The sequence below is a fragment of the Corella eumyota genome, chromosome 5 (assembly GCF_963082875.1).
Source record: "Corella eumyota chromosome 5, kaCorEumy4.1, whole genome shotgun sequence".
Taxonomy (NCBI): domain Eukaryota; kingdom Metazoa; phylum Chordata; class Ascidiacea; order Phlebobranchia; family Corellidae; genus Corella; species Corella eumyota.
Window position 1 is genome coordinate 12,175,268 of NC_137494.1, and position 18,006 is coordinate 12,193,273.

The 18,006-nt window shown below is 30.7% G+C and overlaps 2 protein-coding genes across 2 annotated transcripts in view; one reads left to right on the forward strand and one right to left on the reverse strand.

Moving 5' to 3' along the window:
- The window catches only part of LOC145753507 (uncharacterized), a 71,129-nt gene extending 55,794 nt beyond the window's left edge, over positions 1-15,335 (forward strand). Inside the window, exons 79-100 of the mRNA XM_082569910.1 lie at positions 14-117; positions 705-893; positions 1,955-2,140; positions 2,462-2,662; positions 3,343-3,579; positions 4,293-4,433; positions 5,005-5,192; positions 5,824-6,063; positions 6,571-6,774; positions 7,289-7,395; positions 8,147-8,320; positions 8,705-8,835; positions 9,418-9,528; positions 9,993-10,216; positions 10,933-11,101; positions 11,530-11,640; positions 11,767-11,962; positions 12,979-13,121; positions 13,636-13,879; positions 14,329-14,459; positions 14,780-14,961; positions 15,027-15,335. Of these exons, the coding sequence (XP_082426036.1) occupies positions 14-117; positions 705-893; positions 1,955-2,140; positions 2,462-2,662; positions 3,343-3,579; positions 4,293-4,433; positions 5,005-5,192; positions 5,824-6,063; positions 6,571-6,774; positions 7,289-7,395; positions 8,147-8,320; positions 8,705-8,835; positions 9,418-9,528; positions 9,993-10,216; positions 10,933-11,101; positions 11,530-11,640; positions 11,767-11,962; positions 12,979-13,121; positions 13,636-13,879; positions 14,329-14,459; positions 14,780-14,961; positions 15,027-15,335 (3,922 nt within the window). The remainder of the gene's footprint in view (positions 1-13; positions 118-704; positions 894-1,954; positions 2,141-2,461; positions 2,663-3,342; positions 3,580-4,292; positions 4,434-5,004; positions 5,193-5,823; positions 6,064-6,570; positions 6,775-7,288; positions 7,396-8,146; positions 8,321-8,704; positions 8,836-9,417; positions 9,529-9,992; positions 10,217-10,932; positions 11,102-11,529; positions 11,641-11,766; positions 11,963-12,978; positions 13,122-13,635; positions 13,880-14,328; positions 14,460-14,779; positions 14,962-15,026) is intronic.
- A 39-nt stretch (positions 15,336-15,374) lies between these two features.
- Positions 15,375-17,297, reverse strand: LOC145753048 (uncharacterized). The gene is made up of 5 exons (XM_082569433.1): positions 17,168-17,297; positions 17,042-17,085; positions 16,538-16,597; positions 16,379-16,454; positions 15,375-16,166 (listed from the first exon to the last, which is right to left on the reverse strand). The coding sequence occupies exons 1-5, from the start codon at positions 17,234-17,236 to the stop codon at positions 15,666-15,668; spliced, it is 750 nt and encodes a 249-aa protein (XP_082425559.1). The 5' UTR covers positions 17,237-17,297; the 3' UTR covers positions 15,375-15,665.
- Between the last annotated feature and the right edge of the window lie 709 nt (positions 17,298-18,006).

Genomic DNA, 18,006 nt, shown 5'->3' on the forward strand with positions numbered 1-18,006 from the left:
TTTTGTTTTAAAGTTGTCCTCATCTGATGTGGTTTTCCACTAACGTGATACAAATCTCATCAACTTGTGGGGAAAAAGGATATTGGTTGCCTTCATTAGATGGAAAGAAATGTGTTCGTAAGTTTCAAAATTAAATTTTCTTGTGATTTTTTTAAGCTAAACAGTTATTCAAACAGCTTTAAATTATAATTTTTTTATTACTTACCCTCTAAACATGGGGTTCAACCTCTAAACATTGGGTTTAACCCCTTTTTTAATTTTTAAACAAAATCCTTTTTTAAGTTAAAGTGTCTTAAAAATTATTATTATTTTTAAAAATTAAAAAAAATAACTTTCTATTGATATGCACATAGTGACAAAGTGGCCATCGATATTAGGTGTCACCACATGAGGTATTGGGTTTGATTCCCACAGCTTCCATGCAATAACACTCTTAAATAAAGTGCTATAAACAATATTTAGTTATTGTAAGACAAAAAAGTAATATTCAAAAATGGCACAGAAAAAAATGTATAACTAATTAAGGTACAGGGTTCAATCCCCACTGCTTTCATTCTGTAACACTCTCTAATAAGTTGCTATAAACGATACTAATTTCTACCAAGCCAAAAAAGTATTCGGTAAATAACTAAAAATGGCACAAAAAAAATATTTTTATCTTTTTGAAGATTTTTTTTTTATTTTTAAATATAATTTTGGTTTAGCAATTGGATGTGGTGAACCTAATATAACCAACATATTGCCAGAACATACAAACTTTACCTATGGTAATCAATTAGAAGTATATTGTATGCCAGGCCATTACCTTCTACCTAAAAGTGACAACCCCCCAGTTTTAATGTGTGATACTTCTGGTATTTGGTTTCCTAATACGGACCAGTATACATGTAAAGGTAAGATTTTTATGGCTTTTGTTTTATTGGTAGATGACCATTGTTAAAGGATCTTGGCATCTATACAAAGGGTCCTGAGTTTGATTCTCACTGCTTGTATAGCCTGCAACAATTTAGTTGAATTTTATAAAAATTTAGTGGTTTTGGGTTTTGTAAGCAGCGGGAATCAAACCCTGAGTCGCATGCAGTGATTTCTATTGTCTTTACCAGACGGAACTTAACAAAACAATTGCTTTAAATTACCACTTCATATTTAAATTACCATTAACCTTTTGTTAAAATATCTTATTATTAACCATTTATTTTTAAAGTACCATTGACCATATATTTTTAAACCATCCCTAACCATTTATTTTTAAACATTCATTAGCCATTTATATTAATTATTTACCAAAAGTTTATTTTTAAATTACCATGAACCATTTATTTTACAATCACCATCAACCATTTATTTTTAAATCACTATTAACCATTTATTTTTAAATCACTATTAACCATCTATTTTTTAATCACCATCAACCATTTATTTTTAAATTACCACTCACCATTTATTTTTATAGCACCATTAACCATTTATTTTACAATCACCATCAACCATTTATTTTTAAATCACCATCAACCCTTTATTTTTAAATCATCACTCACCATTTATTTTTATAGCACCATTGACCATTTATTTTTAAACTACCATAAACCATTATATTTTAATTCATAATTTCCCAATTATTTTTAAATCACCATTAACCATTTATTTTTAAATCACCATCAACCATTTATTTTTAAATCGCATTTAATCATCCATTTTTAAATCATCATCAACCATTTTTTCAAAATTACTATCAACTATTTATTTTCAAATTGATATTAACCATTTATTTGCAAATTACCATAACTAATTTCTTTTCAAATTACCATTAACCATTTACTTTTAAATTACCATTAACCATTTATTTTCAACTACTTTAAACTATTAATTTTCAAATTACCAATTACCATTTATTTTTGAATAGTTATCAACCATATATTTTTAAATTACCATTAACCATTACCTAATTATACAGCTATAGAATGCACTCTACCACGTTATATAAGAAGTGCCACAGTAATTGGTGAAAATGTGTTTAACAGTACAGTAAAAGTAACATGTGAACCAGGATTTTATTTAAGAAGAGGAATGAATTATATTGAAGCTACTTGTATGGCTGATGAGACTTGGACCGAAAATTTAAACGATGTTATTTGTTTACGTGAGTTTATTATTTTTTATTGTCATTTAATATGATTTAGAATCGAAATCAAATAAAGCTTTTAACAGCATGGTAAAGGGGTTAGAACACTTGCTACATTACATGAGGTTGTGGGTTCGATCCCTACTAAAGCATTTTTTATTCTTTGAACATATAAAAATAAATTTATTTTTACAATACATTTATTTCATTTATTTTTTGCTAATTAATTGTTTAACTAAAAAAAAATTGGAGTTGGTAGGATTCAAACCCAAGGCCTCTAAAGTCGAGTTGCTATATTATATTTATTTTTATTTAAAATTTAATTAATTTATTTTTCAGCTTTTAACTGTGTTCTACCTCCTATATTACCCCACTCTATACAAACAACATTATCAACTGCCCAAGCCCCAGCTTATAACTCTATAGTTGAATATAAATGTGAACATGGATATTGGATGAATGAGACTGGGATATTTAGTAAAATTGTTAATTGTATTGAAACTGGGTTGTGGATGCCTGAAATCGATTTTTCGTGTTTTAGTAAGTAAGAATTTTTAAAAGTAAATAAAATCTGAATATTTTAACACAAAAAATAACTGTTAATTGCTAAATTTTTACAGTTAAGTTACTTTTCTTAAGTGTAAATAGTCAACAAAAAATTTTGAAACGTTTTTTATTTAAATTGTGAAAAGGCTAACTTTACGGCCTAAACATAGAGCAACATTTGTTACCCTGACCTAGTCTAAAGTTGACTACAGCAGTTAAGGATATTATAGATTATAATTACCTGATAATTATTCTGCAAATGTTTTTTTTGTCCATTTTTAAAAAAGCGTTAAGGCCACAACGTTATGAAAGCAATAGGAATCAAACCCAGGATCTCACGTAGCAATCTCCAGAACATTTAACAATTTAACCGGCAGCATGGTGTAGTGGTAAGAACACTTGCTTCACCACTATGAGGTCGTGGGTTCAATCCCCACTGCTCTCATGCTGCAGCGCCCTTGAGTGAGGCCCTATTAACGGTACAAACTCCTGCTGAGCCAGCACTTATTCAGCAGCATAATTACTGGGGAATTATAATCTATAACATCCCAAACTGCCAAAGACACCTCGAGACTGGGTCGGAGTAACTGATGTTACTCTATGTTGAGGTTGCGCATTCGACCTTACCACATCGAGTATAAAGATATACAAAAAAAAACTACACATATATTTAGGGGTACAATGTGAAGCACCACCCCAAAAAAGGAACTCAAAAATTGACTACCAAGATGGCCTCAACCTTACAGCATACAACATGGATCATATATTAAGTTATAAATGTGATGATTTCTGTTTATTGTCGGCACAATATGATATAATGGAATGGGCTTACACAGGGTTAACTGAGGTTCATATTGTATGTGAGAATAATGGTTTATGGAAGCCACATCCTGATTCTTTTGCTTGTAGAAGTAAGTGTGTGTTTTTTAATTTTTTGATGCTTTTTGTCTTCTCCAAGAGTCGTTAATATTTGTTTAATTTGTTGTGAAATAAGTAAGAAGTGATGTTGCATTACTTAAGATTTAAAACATAGATGCGGTGAGAATCAAACTCTAGGCCCTATTTACTGTGCTTCTGGCATTGAAATTACCTTATGATAGCAGTAGGAATCAAACTCGAGGCCTTTGGTTTTGGATGGACTATTTGAATTTGTTTCAAATCATAAACTTGTTTTTGTCATTTTTTTAATGCCTTATTTTATAGCTAATCCCATATTTCTTTTTTGTCATTTTTATTAATACAGAAAATATTTTAAAAAAAGTTTAAAAAATTCTTAGCAACACTAACTTTTGACCAGCAATGTGGTGTAGTGGTAAGAACACTTGCAACACCACATGAGGTTTGTGAGTTTGATGCCCACAGCTTCCATGCTGTAGCGCCCCATAGTAAGGCGCTATAAACGGTATGAACTCCTGCTGAGCCAGCACTTAATCAACAGCTTAATTATCAGGCAATTATAATTTATATAATATCCCAAACTGCCAAAAATAACTCGAGACTGGGTCAGGGTAGCAAATTTAGCTCTTTGTTTGGGTTGTGAAATCGACCTTTTTACATCAAGGATAAATAAATATAGAAAAAAAAACTAAGCAACATTTTTTATTCAGTAATGCTTTTTTTGTAGCAATAGCTGAAGGTCCTGTTCCAGTAGGTTATACCTCAGGTTTAAATAATGATCAAGTTATTTACCAAGAATGGCTTAAGGATGAACAATTTGTAAATGAGGATTTAGTAAACCACCCTTATGTTAAAGCAGAATATACTGGTATGTTGTAATATTAAATCCTTATATTCTAGAAATAGTTAAAAAATAAAATATGTTTAAAATAATTTAAAGTTTTGCTAGCAATAGGAATTTAACTCAGAACTGAAGTTTTATAAAGAATATATGAATATATTGTGCATTCGACTTTCCCACATCGAGGATAAAGATATATACAAAAAAAATAAAATAAAATAAAATATCACTTAAAAAATGGCAAACAGTAGTTTTTTTTTCATTTGGCTTGCACTTGGCTTAACTACATGTGGTCCTGGGTTTGATCCCCACTGCTCTCATGCTGTAGTACCCTTAAGTAAGGCGCTATAAACTGTATGAACTCCTGCTGAGCCAGCACTTAATCAGCAGCTTAATTATCGGAAAATTACAATCTATAATATCCTAAACTGCCAAATACAACTCAAGACTGAGTTAGTGTTGTTACTCTATGATAAAGTCGTGATGTCAACCTTCCCACATCGAGGATAAAGATTTAAAAAAATCTTATTTAGGCCCAAAAATTAAGTTTTTTTAAATAGAAGATATATTAATATTATTAAGTATTTTAAATTTTTAGGTGATACGAAATGGTATGATGGTGCTAGCCTACCTGGTTCAATGGCAATTGATTCAAATTATTCTGACCCACAAACTAGTGCTTCTATGTTATTAGATGGAGATCCTAATACTAGTTGGGAGCCTAATATAACTACTGATAGACATTATACTGCTACTATATATCTAGGTGATCTGTATGATATAGAGGTATGTTATGGACTAAAAAAAATTAAGATAATAAATAAGTTTTTTAATTAGCTTTTAAAATTGTAGGGTGAATATATTTGACTGTACATCATTGATTTGTTATTTGTGCAATGGTTAATCCCCTAGGCATTAACATATAAGATTCTTGGTTTGATTCCCACCGTCTCCATATTAAAGTACCATTTAAAAAAGGTTTAATAATACCTACTTATGCTTAATTAAAACTATTAAGCAAGTTAATAATTGAATAGGCAATTTTTTCTTTTTAATTGATTTTTTTATATTGATGTGGAAAGGTTAACTTTACAGGCTAAACATAGAGTAATATAACTTACTTTAACTCAGTCTTTATTGCCCTGAGCAGTATAGAAAATTAGTAATTTTAGTGATCCAAAAATTAATCTGCAGATTTTTTCTTAGCTTAGCAGGAGTTGTACCATTTATTGTGCCTTACCCAAGGGCGCCAAGGCATAAAAACAGTGGGGATCAAACCAAGGACCTTACGAAGTAAAACCAAGTGTGTTTTATCTAGTCAATAAAATTCAAGAATTTTAAAATCAACTCAAGACTGGGTCAGGGTATAAAAATCACTCTTTATAAAAATGCTAACAATGCTAACAATTATTAAAAGATTCAAATAGAAAATATATCACAGGGTATAGAAATGACCTCAGGAACTAAAGATGAGGCCGGATCAGTTCTTGATTTCCAACTAAAATACTCTCCTGGTGGTAAACTCTTCAACCAGACAACTGAGCTCACAACACGAGGTCGTTTCACTGGTAGAGCTCCTACTGCTGAGAATTTATGGGCAAAAAAAGGAAGCAAGTATTCGTTTACAAATTTCAATGGAAAGGCTCAATTTGTTCAGGTTCGTTTTGATAATTTTAAAAAGATGCTGTTTTGATTGTGTTTATATTTTTTTCTGTAGAGGCTGGTTTTACAGTCTTAAGATAGAGTAACATTTGTTACTTTGACCCAGTATTAAGTTGATTTTTGCTATTTTAAATTATAAACTGAACAATTATAAACTGGCAGCATGGTGTAGAGGTTAATACACTTAGTTTCACTATAAAAGGTCCTGGGTTTGATCCCCACTGCTCTCATGCTGTATTGTCCTCAAATAAATTATTATAATTAATAATATCCCAAACTGCCTAAGGCGACTTAATATTGGATCAGGGTAACAAATGTTACTCTATGTTCAGGTTGTAAAGTTGACCTTCCCACATTGAGGATAAATAAATATAAAAAAAAATAAATAACCGATATTATTTAAACTGGCCAAGGCTCATTAAAAACACATACACAGAAATTTCTTACATTTTGGCTGAAAATTGTTTTCGAAAATTCTATAATACAAATTTTTTTTTTTCAGTTAACAGTGTTGTCAACTAAAGATGTTTCATACCCACCAAATGTACAGGATATTAAATTTTTGGCAACACCATTTAAGTGGATTGTTTATTATCCTATGGACTATATAACTGTTCCTGTTTTTAATGGAGTCTTAATTCTGGGCATGTTTTTTCTTTTGTATTTTGCGTGGAGAAATGACAAAGAAGATAGGAATTTTTATCAGGTATTTAAATTCATAATTTTTTACTATAAATTTAGTTTTGTTTTTAAATTGACCCAGTCTCGAGTTGCCTTGAGCAGTTTAAAATATTATAAATTATAATTGCCCGATAATTGACTTGCTAATTAGGTGCTGGCTCAGCTGAAGTTCATACTAGTGTTAATATAGCCTTACCTAAGAGCGCTACGGCATGAGAGCTGTGGTGATTGAACCCAGGACCTTATGTAGTAACAACCAGTGTTCTGACCACTACACCACTCTGAAAGTCTTATTATTTATCCTTAATGTGGAAAAGTCATTTTCACAGCATAAACATAGACTAACGTTTGTTACCTACATTTATAGCCCCTTTTCTTTAGAGCGCTTTTGTATTAAACCAGTGGAGAACTAACTCAAGGCCTTATATGGTTAAGCTAATTGTTTTAAACCACTACACCCTACCAGTTAAATAAAATATTTTTATAAATTTTTTTGTGTTTTATATTTAACAATAAATAATTTTAAACAATTTCTTTAGTTTGGTTGGGAAGATGGGAATTGTGATCACCTACCATCCAATTGTAAATGTTGTGTTGTTAAACTTCACTTCAGTGATTTATCTCAAGTTAAAACTATAGTATGCAGGTATGTTAATTATTATCTTATATACATTTTTAATTCACTTTCTTTTATTCTATAAATTTATATTTTATTGCGTAAAAAATAGATATATTTATTCAATTCCATATTTTATCCTATTAACATGGTAAATTAATTTTTATGCTTAATATAAATGTCTAAGTCTGTAGTTTTATTTGCAATTTGAAATAAATTTTTTTGTATTTTGTAATGTTTAGTTTTTTTAGCTCGACTAAAATTATTATTATCAATAAAATATTACAGTATAAAAGTAGTGTTGGATTAAACCCAGGACCTTATATACTGATACCCAGTGCTTTTAACCGAATGAGAGCAATGGGGACCGAACCCAGTACCTTATGTGTTCAGACCACTACACCACCCTGCCGGTTTTTGACATATTATGGGCAGCGTGGTGTAGTGGTAAGAACACTTGGTACACCACCATGAGGTACTGGGTTCAATCCCCACTGCTCTTATGCTGTAGTGCCCTTGAGTAAGGCGCTATAAACTGTATGAACTCCTGCTGAGCCAGCAATTAATCAGCAGCATAATTACCGGGCAATTATAATCTATAATATCCCAAACTGCCACAGGCAACTCGAGACTGGGTCAGAGTAACTGATGTTACTCTATGTTTAGGTTGGGCATTCGACTTGTCCACATCGAGGATAAAGATATATACAAAAAAATATATACATTGCCAGTTTACGTTAAGTATTCCAAAAATATTAAAATAAAATTTTACTTTGTATAGGTTAGCAGGTACTTTAGACACTTCAAGCCTTATAGTAATGAACCAACTACATGCTAACTCACAAGAACAAGTAATATTAATACTACCTAGTTTATATGGTGAATTAAAACGACTTGATATTGGTTATATTGGATGTGATAACTCCCCTAGGCATAAGACTATCACTAACAACATGTAAGTTTTAGGGTTAACTTTATTAAAATTATTACATTTTGAAACATAATATGATTGTTAATCCAATTTCTTTTTAATTATTTGTCCTCAATGTGGGAAGGTCAATTTGACAGTCTAAACATAAAGTAACATCAGTTATTCTGACCCAGTCTCAAGTTGACTTTGGCTGTTAAGGATATTATAGATTATAGTTGCCCGATAATTAACCTACTAAATGGATTTTGTCTCAGTAGTTAGTACTGTTTATAGTACCATAACAGATTTAAAAGATTATTTAAAAAAAATAAAGTTAAGTTAGTTCTTTAATTAAGTTAGATAATTTACAATATGCTTAAATTTTTGTTGTAAATTGATAAATAAAATTTGGTTTTTGATATTGTTTAGGAGAGTTACAATAAAAATTGGTGAATTTAAAAAGCACAAACTACTGTATGGTAGAATGGATTGGTTTTATATTAAAGATAAAATGACTTTATATAAGGATGAGCCAACTTGTATACCTATATATAAACGAGGTAAAATATTTTTATTTTATTTGTCCCCAATGTGGAAAGGCCAATTTCTTTGACTTTAACATAGAGTAACATTTGTTACCTCAACCCAGTCATGAGTTGCCTTTCACAGTTTGGGATATAACGGAATATAATTGCTGTAAATTAAGCTGCTTATTAAGTTTTGACTCAGCAGAAGCTCTTACCGTTAATAGCCCTTTACTCAAGGGTGCTACAGCATGATAGCAGTGGGGATCAAACCCGGGACCTTAAGTAGTAAAGTCAAGTTTTCCAACAACTAATTTTACAGCCTAAATTGAGACTAACATTTGTTTTCGTTAGGTTTGATAGTTTTGTATATTATTGACCAGGTAATTTTGCCTGATCATTCAAATATTTATTTTTTTAAAGTAAGTTATGTAACTGCTGCCTTACTTAAGAATACTGCTTAAAAGCAGTGGGGATTAAACCCAGGACCTCATGTAGTAAAGCGCAGCATCAAATTCTTATAGTACTTTCAATAAAATATATTTTTGACCTTTTTATATTATCTGGTTACTTAGCTGGCAATAACTGTATCTCAAAAATAATAAATTGTTTTTGCAGAATCGAAACAACACAAAAAAGCAATTACAAAAGTAAATTCTATGAACCCAGTATTTAAATGGTTTTATAATGTTTTACATAACCATTTACTATACACTTTCTTTGTAAAAGGTAAGATGTATTTCTAAAGCATTTTTTATTAAATATTTTGCCTAATTGATTTTTAATGGTAAAATTTCGTTTTTAAGCTTGAGGTCTTGAGTTTGATCCATGCTGCTGACATTTCTTCAATTTAATTTTTTTTTTAAAGATTTTTAGATGTTTAAACTAAAATAAGACTTACTGTTTTTTTAGTTACAATATATTTTTTTTTGGAAATTTTTCAGATATTTATTTTAAACTGTTACTGTAACTATTTTTTTACATATTGTTTATTTGCTTTTTAGATTTCCTTACCCAAAGCACCCGTATAGAACGAACCCTAATCCTAACGTGGGGCTGTTTTTTGACCCTTACCACAACATTTTTATCCTACCATTTTACCTACATCATAAACCTTATAAAGATTTTTACATGCTATGGTATAGGAGGTATTTGTGCATTAATTTCAATGCCATTTATGACCATGCTTTTAGGCTGTATTGTATATACCCCTGTGTATACAAAACCTAGAAATAAAGAGATTTTTGAGCAGTATAGGTCAGATTTACAAGCATATCGGTCTTTTGGGGGGAAGTCTATTGAGCAAGAATTAAATGAAATAAAAAGTAAATATTCTTTGAATACGATTGAGAGTTCGATTGAGTCTGGGGACTGGAATTATTTAGCAAATAAAGATGGACCTTTTCCTGCTTCTAGGGCAAGTATTAATTTTTTACATTATTTTTTTGCATATTAATATCCTTAATGTTAAAGGACTAACTTTACAGTATAAACATAGAGTAACATTTGTTACCCAAACCTAGTCTAAAATTGACTTTGGCAGTTTGGGATATTATTGATTATATTTGTCTAACAATTAATCTGCTGGTCTGCAGGAGTTTGAATTCTTGCTTAGCAGGAGTTTGTACTGTTTATAACACCTTACTCAAGAGCCCTACAACATAGAAGTAATGAGAATCGAACTCAAAACCACATGTAGACACTACACCATGCTGCCAGTTGTATTATTTTCTGATTATTTATTTTTGAATAATATTTTAGCCCAAAAAACTAAAGTACATTAGCAAGTAACTATAAGGCTGAGGTCTTTGGTTTAATCCCCACTGATCTCATGCTGTAGCGCCCTTGAGTAAGGCGCTATAAACGGTATGAACTCCTGCTGAGCCAGCACTTAATCAGCAGCATAATTATCGGGCAATTTTAATCTATAATATTCCAAACTGCCACAGGCAACTCGAGACTGGGTCGGGGTAACTGTTGTTACTCTATGTTTAAGTCGCGCATTCGACTTTCCCACATCGAGGATAAAGATATATACAAAAAAAAAAAAAGGCTATAATATGCCAGTACTGGGGATCAAACCCATGACTATCAGAAGATATAAAAATTAAAGCCCAATAGTTTATTTTACAGGCTTTAGATGACATAGAAAAAGACCAAATTCAGTTATTGGATTTTCTTCTAAAATTTAAACATCTTGACATTAATGCTGTTATATCATCCTTGACATTTCCTAGTATAACAGATAGTTTAGATTCCTGTTTATTACCTGCTAGATTTAGAAAAACTTATGTTGGTACAGGTCAGTCTTAGCAATTTACTATATACGTTTTTTGGTTAACTTCCTTTTTCTTTCATAATATAGCAGGCTTGAGTAATATCACGTCAAAACCCAGTACCTTATTATTCAAAGCTGCCATGAGCAACTTAAGACTGGGTCTAGGTAGCAATATTTTTTATATCTTTTTATCCTTATTTTTGGAAAATCAACTTATATCTGTCCAAAAATTCAAACCTGATTAAGTGTTGGCTCAGCAAAAGTTCATACTGTTTATAGCGCCTTACTCAAGGGTGCTATAGCATGAGAGCAGTGGGGATCAAACCCAAGACCTCATGTAGTGAAGCCAAGTGTTCTAACAACTACACCATGCTGCTAATTAGGCAGTAAATTCAGGCTTATTTTATTCAGGACACACTAAAAAATATTTAAACTTAAAAAAAAATTTATAGACTACTTGGAGACAGATTCATATATTTATGATTTAAAAAAAGCAACAAAATTAAGAAATTCAAGAATTCCAAGAAGAACTAGATCATGTCCTGCTATCATGCAATTTCTTGGTAATTGTTTTTATTTTCTATTTTTTTATTTTTTTTAAGCCTGGAGTTAAATTTTGAAATATTTTTAGAAATTTTTTTTCGGAAAATATTTTTGAATTTTTTTTTGGAAAATTTTTTTTGCTCCAGGACACATGGAGTTTGAGAGCAGGACCAACATTTCTCTTCCAGATCTTCCGAGCATCATTCAGGAGAATGATGACTTGCTCAGTTGTGCCAGCATGTGGTCGAGATACTCGATTGTGGAGGAGTGGCACAATGTCCACAAGAGTTTAGATCCTCCTCTAAATCTCTTGTTTCCTCCTGATCCCTGCTCTTGTACCAGGTAAGTTAAGTTATTATGGTGGTTTTTAACACCTTCATGAATACACAAGGTTATGGGTTTGATTCCCACTGTTGGTGGAGTCAATTTTTTGATGAATTTGTAACAATGTAGTTAAAACACATGTATTAATACTTAAAGTTTTAGGTTTAATCCCCACTGTTGGTGGAGTTAATTTTTTGCTAAATTAGTGGCAGGGTGGTTAAAACCCTTGCATTAATACATAAGGTTGTGGGTTTGATTCCTACTGTTGGTAAAGTTTTTTTGCTGGGATTTTTAACATAGTGAATAAACAAACCAAATGTTCAGGGCTTAAACCCCACTGTTGATAGAGATAATTTGTTTTTGCTAAATTTGAATTGCAACTTGAAGTTCTGGATTTGATATCCATTGCTTTAATGTTATATAATTCTTAAGTAATACTAAAAACATAATTCTGCTATAACAGAGCTTTGTAGACAATGGATAGTTGTATATGGTGGCCAGACATTTAAATCCCTTTCACATGAACACCTTACATTTAATACCCTTTATCCTACCCCCTTTAGAAGAACCCCTTTTATTTGAAACCCTTTATCTGAACCCCTTTCACTTGAACACTTGAAACCCCTTATCTTAACCCCTTTTATTTGAAACCCCTTATCTGAACCCCTACATTTAAACCCCTTATCTTAACCGCTTTTATAAGAGCCCTTACATTTGAACCCTTTACACTTAATCCGCTTTCATTTAAACCCCCATTTTAAAACAGCGTAATTCGTGGTGTGCAAGTAAACTATCACAAGTATATATAAGTCGTGAATAGCAACCATGTTATGACAAATAAAATCTAACTTGTAAGGGCAGACAATTAACAAGTTAGTATAATAATTGGGAAATATTACCCATACAAAAAAAGCTGACAACTCAAGTTACTCTATAATTGGTTTAATAAGTCTTTAAGCATTAAAAAAAATTATTAAAATTGCCACAATTTGTGTTTGGCTTAAAAGAAGATAATTTTTTTTTTTAATTTACAGTAGTGAGTCTGAGTTTTCTTGGTTTGACCCAACTTACCGAAGAATTCCGTCGAATATAAGTAGAAGGGGGTTCGGAGATCAAAAAACAATACCACTTAGGACTTTAGCACAATGGAAACGAGAGGGACCTCTAGTAGTGAAATGTAACTTTTTAAATGTATTTTATACTTTTGAAGTGTAAAAATTGTAGATTTAGAATTTATTGTTTTTTTATTTTTATTTATCCTCTATGTGGGAAGGTCGAATTCATTACCTAAACATAGAGTAGCAACCGTGACCCTGACCAAGTTTCGAGTTGCCTTTAGCAGTTTGGGATAATATAGAGATTATAATTGCCCGATAATTAAGCTGCTGATTAAGTGCTGGCTCAGCAGGAGTTAATACCATTTTTAGTGCCTTACTCAAGGGCGCTACAGCATGAAAGCAGTGGGGATCAAACCCAAGACCACATGTAGTTAAGCCCAGTGTTCTAACTACTACTCTATGCTGCCAGTGGCCGGCGATATAAATATGTAGGAAAATTTTTTTAAAGTTGTGTTTAAGGTACTGGGTTCAATCCCCACTACTTCCATAATATAGCATTTTTAAATAAGGGTTGTATTAAATCTTAAATAAAAAAAAATTTTATTCTATAAAATTGAACTTGTTAATATTTAGCTAAAAAGCTTATTGAAAGTAAATCGGCCGAAACCCAATTTCCAGTAAACTACCGGGTTGGCGTTAAACTAAAAACCACCTCAACCCAACATCCACCAATGGACAAAAATAAAAAACCTGAAAATCAATCTGAAATAAATAATATTGAAAATGATAATAGTGGATTATTAACAAGAAATTTGCCCGATGTTGAACCTAGTCATTCAACTTTAAGATTTCATTCTGGCAATCCTAACATTGAACCGTAAGTTTTAAAATAAATTATAATGTAATTTTTTTTAAATATTTATTAACTGGCATGGTGGTGTAGTGGTAAGAACACTTGCTATACCACACATGAGATCGTGGGTTCAATCCCCACTGATCTTATGCGGTAGTGCCCTTGAGTAAGACAACATAAATGGTATGAACTTCTGCTAAGCCAATACTTAATCAGCAGCATAATAATTGGACAATTATATTTATAATATCCCAAACTGCTTTAGGCAACTTGAGACTAGGTCAGGGTAACTGATGTTACTCTATGTTAAAGTCAGGAAGTTGACCTTTCCTCATCTAGGATAAATAAATATATAAAAAAACTTCATGTAGTAATGCCAAATAATTATAAATGCTAAAATCTCTTTTGGTGAAAATGTTTTTTATTTGAATTTTTAACGTCTTTGATTTTTTGATAATTTTTTCCAAATACAGAACCCCAGCACATTTAAGAGAACGGCACGGTGACATGTTGTTACGAAACCGGCACCACAAAAAAATTGTTGCATTTTCACCAAATCAAAAACGCAATCAATTTCCCATGCCTTCATCAGGCCAAAAATCAAGTAAGTATTTCCTTTTAAAATGTCGTGTTTTTTTAAAAACAACACTGTAACATACTTGTAGCTGTAATTAAACCCCATACCTTAGGTACATTTACATTAACTTTGGTTTAAAATTCTAACTGTTTTTAATATATACAGGTTTTAACTTTTTTGGAGCAGGGTATATTAGACAGAAACAAATTTAAAAAAATGCAGTTGTTTTAAGCACAGCTTATTAAGCTTAGTTTAGAAAATGTAAAGAAAGCATGTAGATTAGTTTTGAATGTAAGAAAATATAGAAAAATTATAGCGAGAAAAGAAAATAGTTTTATTTAAATCAGGTCGTAGTGGGGCCACCTATTTGTCATCAGACGATGAGAATTTGTCCTCTAATTTACTGCCTGTCCAGTCGAGCGTGATGAAAGAAGAAGTTAATTCTCTTCACGGCTCTCTTCTTTTTAAAACAAGCCCAAATAGAAAAAAGGATTTTTTTTTCTCAACACATGCTTCAAAATTGCGAAAGGTAAATTTTAATATATTTGTTATTATATTTATTTACTTTAAATTTAAAGTTTTTTTGTGTTTTAGATTTCTTTTTGGCATCGAGTCATATTCTATTTTGTAGCAGTAACGCTATGCTTATCTATTATCTGCTCATCTTACCTGGCTTGGACAACAATAGATAAAACAACTGATATAATCTGCCTTTATGGAAGTTCTCTAGTTGTGTTTTTTATTGTAACGTTGGCAATAGAGGCTGTAATTAGACAAATGTTATTGGAAAATCAGGATAGAATGGCTTTGTCTAAATTGCGCTTTTTCGAAAGCTGCTCTGAAATTGATAACACATCAAGAAAAGAAACTTTGTATTCGAAATCTGATAGTTCCGGGGTTTAAGATTTTTTTGTTTATAAATCATGAGTTTGTTTTCTGGTTATTATGTTTTATTAGTTTTGTTTGCAAGGTTAAATATAGAATATTAAGTAATTCGCAAATTGTTTAAAGGGCAACAACAACATTTGAAGAAAAATCAATATTAATTTTTAAACCCACACAATGAAATATTTGGAAAACTTGCCCTTAACAATATTAGCGTAATTTAAAAAAAAATATTGATGAAGTCATGATGACTAGCAGTGGGAATTAAACCTTGAACTCAAGGTACACAAGTTGCTATTATATTTAGCACCCCACGATGATTACAAAAAATGACCAAAACTTATTTTTTTAAAAACCAATAAATCCTTCTTTTGATTCGCATTCCATGAAAGTAATAACTTTTGAGTTTAAATTTACATCGGTTACAACTATTTCGTTTTTTGGCCAGTTGGGATCAATTAAACAAGAGTTAATATCATTTTTTGAGGAATAATTACTATTTTTCATTGATTTTCCTATGTAGCTTTTTTTTGGCCTGCCCACTGGCCTACGAGGGTGATAAAATGGAGTAGAATGTAAGTTTTTTGGGTCATCTTCGTCTCTTTCATTGTGTTGTTCATTTTTAACACTAACTTTATCATTTGAAGAAGCTTGTTCAGTTTTTAATGGTAGATTTTTATTGTCGTCACCAGCATCATCTGGAGATATAGTAAGTGGTAAAGTAGGGCTAGCTGTATTTTCTTCAACTGTAACAACATCATCGTTTTGATCATCAGAATTGTATGAACATATTGATGATTGGTTAAGGGAATATAAGTCATCGGTAGATGTGGTAGGTATATCTTCAATCTGTAAAAAATTATTATTTTGTCTTGAAAAACACAAATCAGTCTGGGTGAAGTTTATACTATTTTTGAGGGTTATGACAAAAACTAAGGGTAATCTATAGGTAAAATTAGGTATAAGTTTTAGTCAAGTCCAGTAATACTAAAAATATTACACGAAAAAAATAATTAAACTTTTTTATTTTTTAAATAAACTACATATGCATTTAATCTTACTGCTTTTGGTAGATTTGATCGTTTTGGCTTTCTTCCCCGTTTTCTAGGATTTACAATGTATTGTAGTTCTTGTTCTCTATAAAAAAAATTGGGCAAAGAAATTTTAGTTTTCAGGTGAAACTTAAGTTTTGGAGAAAACTTTAATTTTTTGTAGCTTACTCAAAAAGTCGGATTAAATTCCCGTCTAGAATATTTTCACGCGGCTCCCAAGTGCTATGCCTGTTAAAAATACGGAGTTAATTATTTATTAAAGTCAGAAAAAACTTTTAATTAGGTTCACAGATTTAATGTTGACTAGCAGTGTGATGTAGTGGTCAAAACACTTGGCTTTACTACATGAGGTGTTGGTTTCGATACATGCTGTAGCACCCTTTAGTACAGCACTATAAATGATATAAACTCTTGCTGACCCAACTTTTTTTTACAAGTGTAATTATCGGGGAATTATAATCTATAATATCCCAAACTGCTAAATGCAACTCAAGACTGGGTCAGGGTAAAAGTTTTTACTCGATGTTTAGGTTGTGAAGTTGACCTTCCCTCATCGAGGATAAGTAAATGACTAATCTTTTAGTCATACTGCACATTTTTTAATTTACAGAAATAAAATGATAAATACCAGAATACTTGTTAAAATGTATAAAAAAGTGAATTAATTCTTACTTTGTTGACCAACCTTTCCACTTCACGAAGAATTCTTTTCGTCCCTAAATACAAAAAATTAAAAAAAAAAAAACTTTAAAAAAAGTGAAGTGCATTTACAGACTGACATTTTTACAAATTTGTTACCTTTCTTAACCGTTTTTTAATAATTTTTTCAGCCTGAAAAACATTCTCTCCCATATTATTTAGTTCCATGTTTAAGATAAGCAAATTACTAAATAAATAAGTAAAACTTAACAGAACTTTTAGAATTAAATTTTTTTTAGTTTGTTTACAAATATTTTGCATAAAAATGGCACCGGCTTTTTTTCGGTACTTTTTAAAGAGGCACTTATTTGGTTTCGTACAAGTTGCCAATTAAAAAGGCAATTTTTAAAACCAGATTTTAAAAAAATGGTTTGATTCGATTAACATAGTTAAAACTAAAAAAAATAACTTAAAAATTTGTATTTCAAAATCTATTTGGCATATTTTTCATTTACAAACTATTAAAATATGTAAAACGTACTGATTTTTTTGTTCTTAACAACGCTCGTAACAACAGACCATTCATTCAACTATTTTTTTAAATTTTCTTTTTAAAATGTAAAGTTTATCCTAAATTTGTAACAAAATTACTTGTAATTACTGCTTGTTGCATGTTAGTAAATTTTTCTTGGTTCGCTGTGAATAACTGCATTTTGCAAAAACATTGCGTAATCATAATTAATAAGGTAAGTTAATTAGTGCAATAAACGTCATTATATATTATTTGGTTTATACCCTTAAATGATTTTTCTGTTATTTATTAATCATTATTTAGTTCAAAGATTAATTATAACATTGCTAAAATAAAAACAAAACAATGTAACGGAAATAGGTATGTTAAGCTCTTTATTAATTACAAACAAACAATAATATTAAATATAATTTAGAACAAATAAAATAATTTTATAAATAACGGTCATTAGCATGTGCATGCTTTA

Bases quoted from the DNA above. Each gene is read 5' to 3' on its own strand.
- LOC145753048 (XM_082569433.1), bottom strand. From the start codon at position 17,236: ATGGAACTAAATAATATGGGAGAGAATGTTTTTCAGGCTGAAAAAATT. The intron at 17,086-17,167 runs GTAACAAATTTG...TTTTGTATTTAG, and splicing joins TTAAAAAACGGTTAAGAAAG to GGACGAAAAGAATTCTTCGT. The intron at 16,598-17,041 runs GTAAGAATTAAT...TATTTTTAACAG, and splicing joins TGGAAAGGTTGGTCAACAAA to GCATAGCACTTGGGAGCCGC.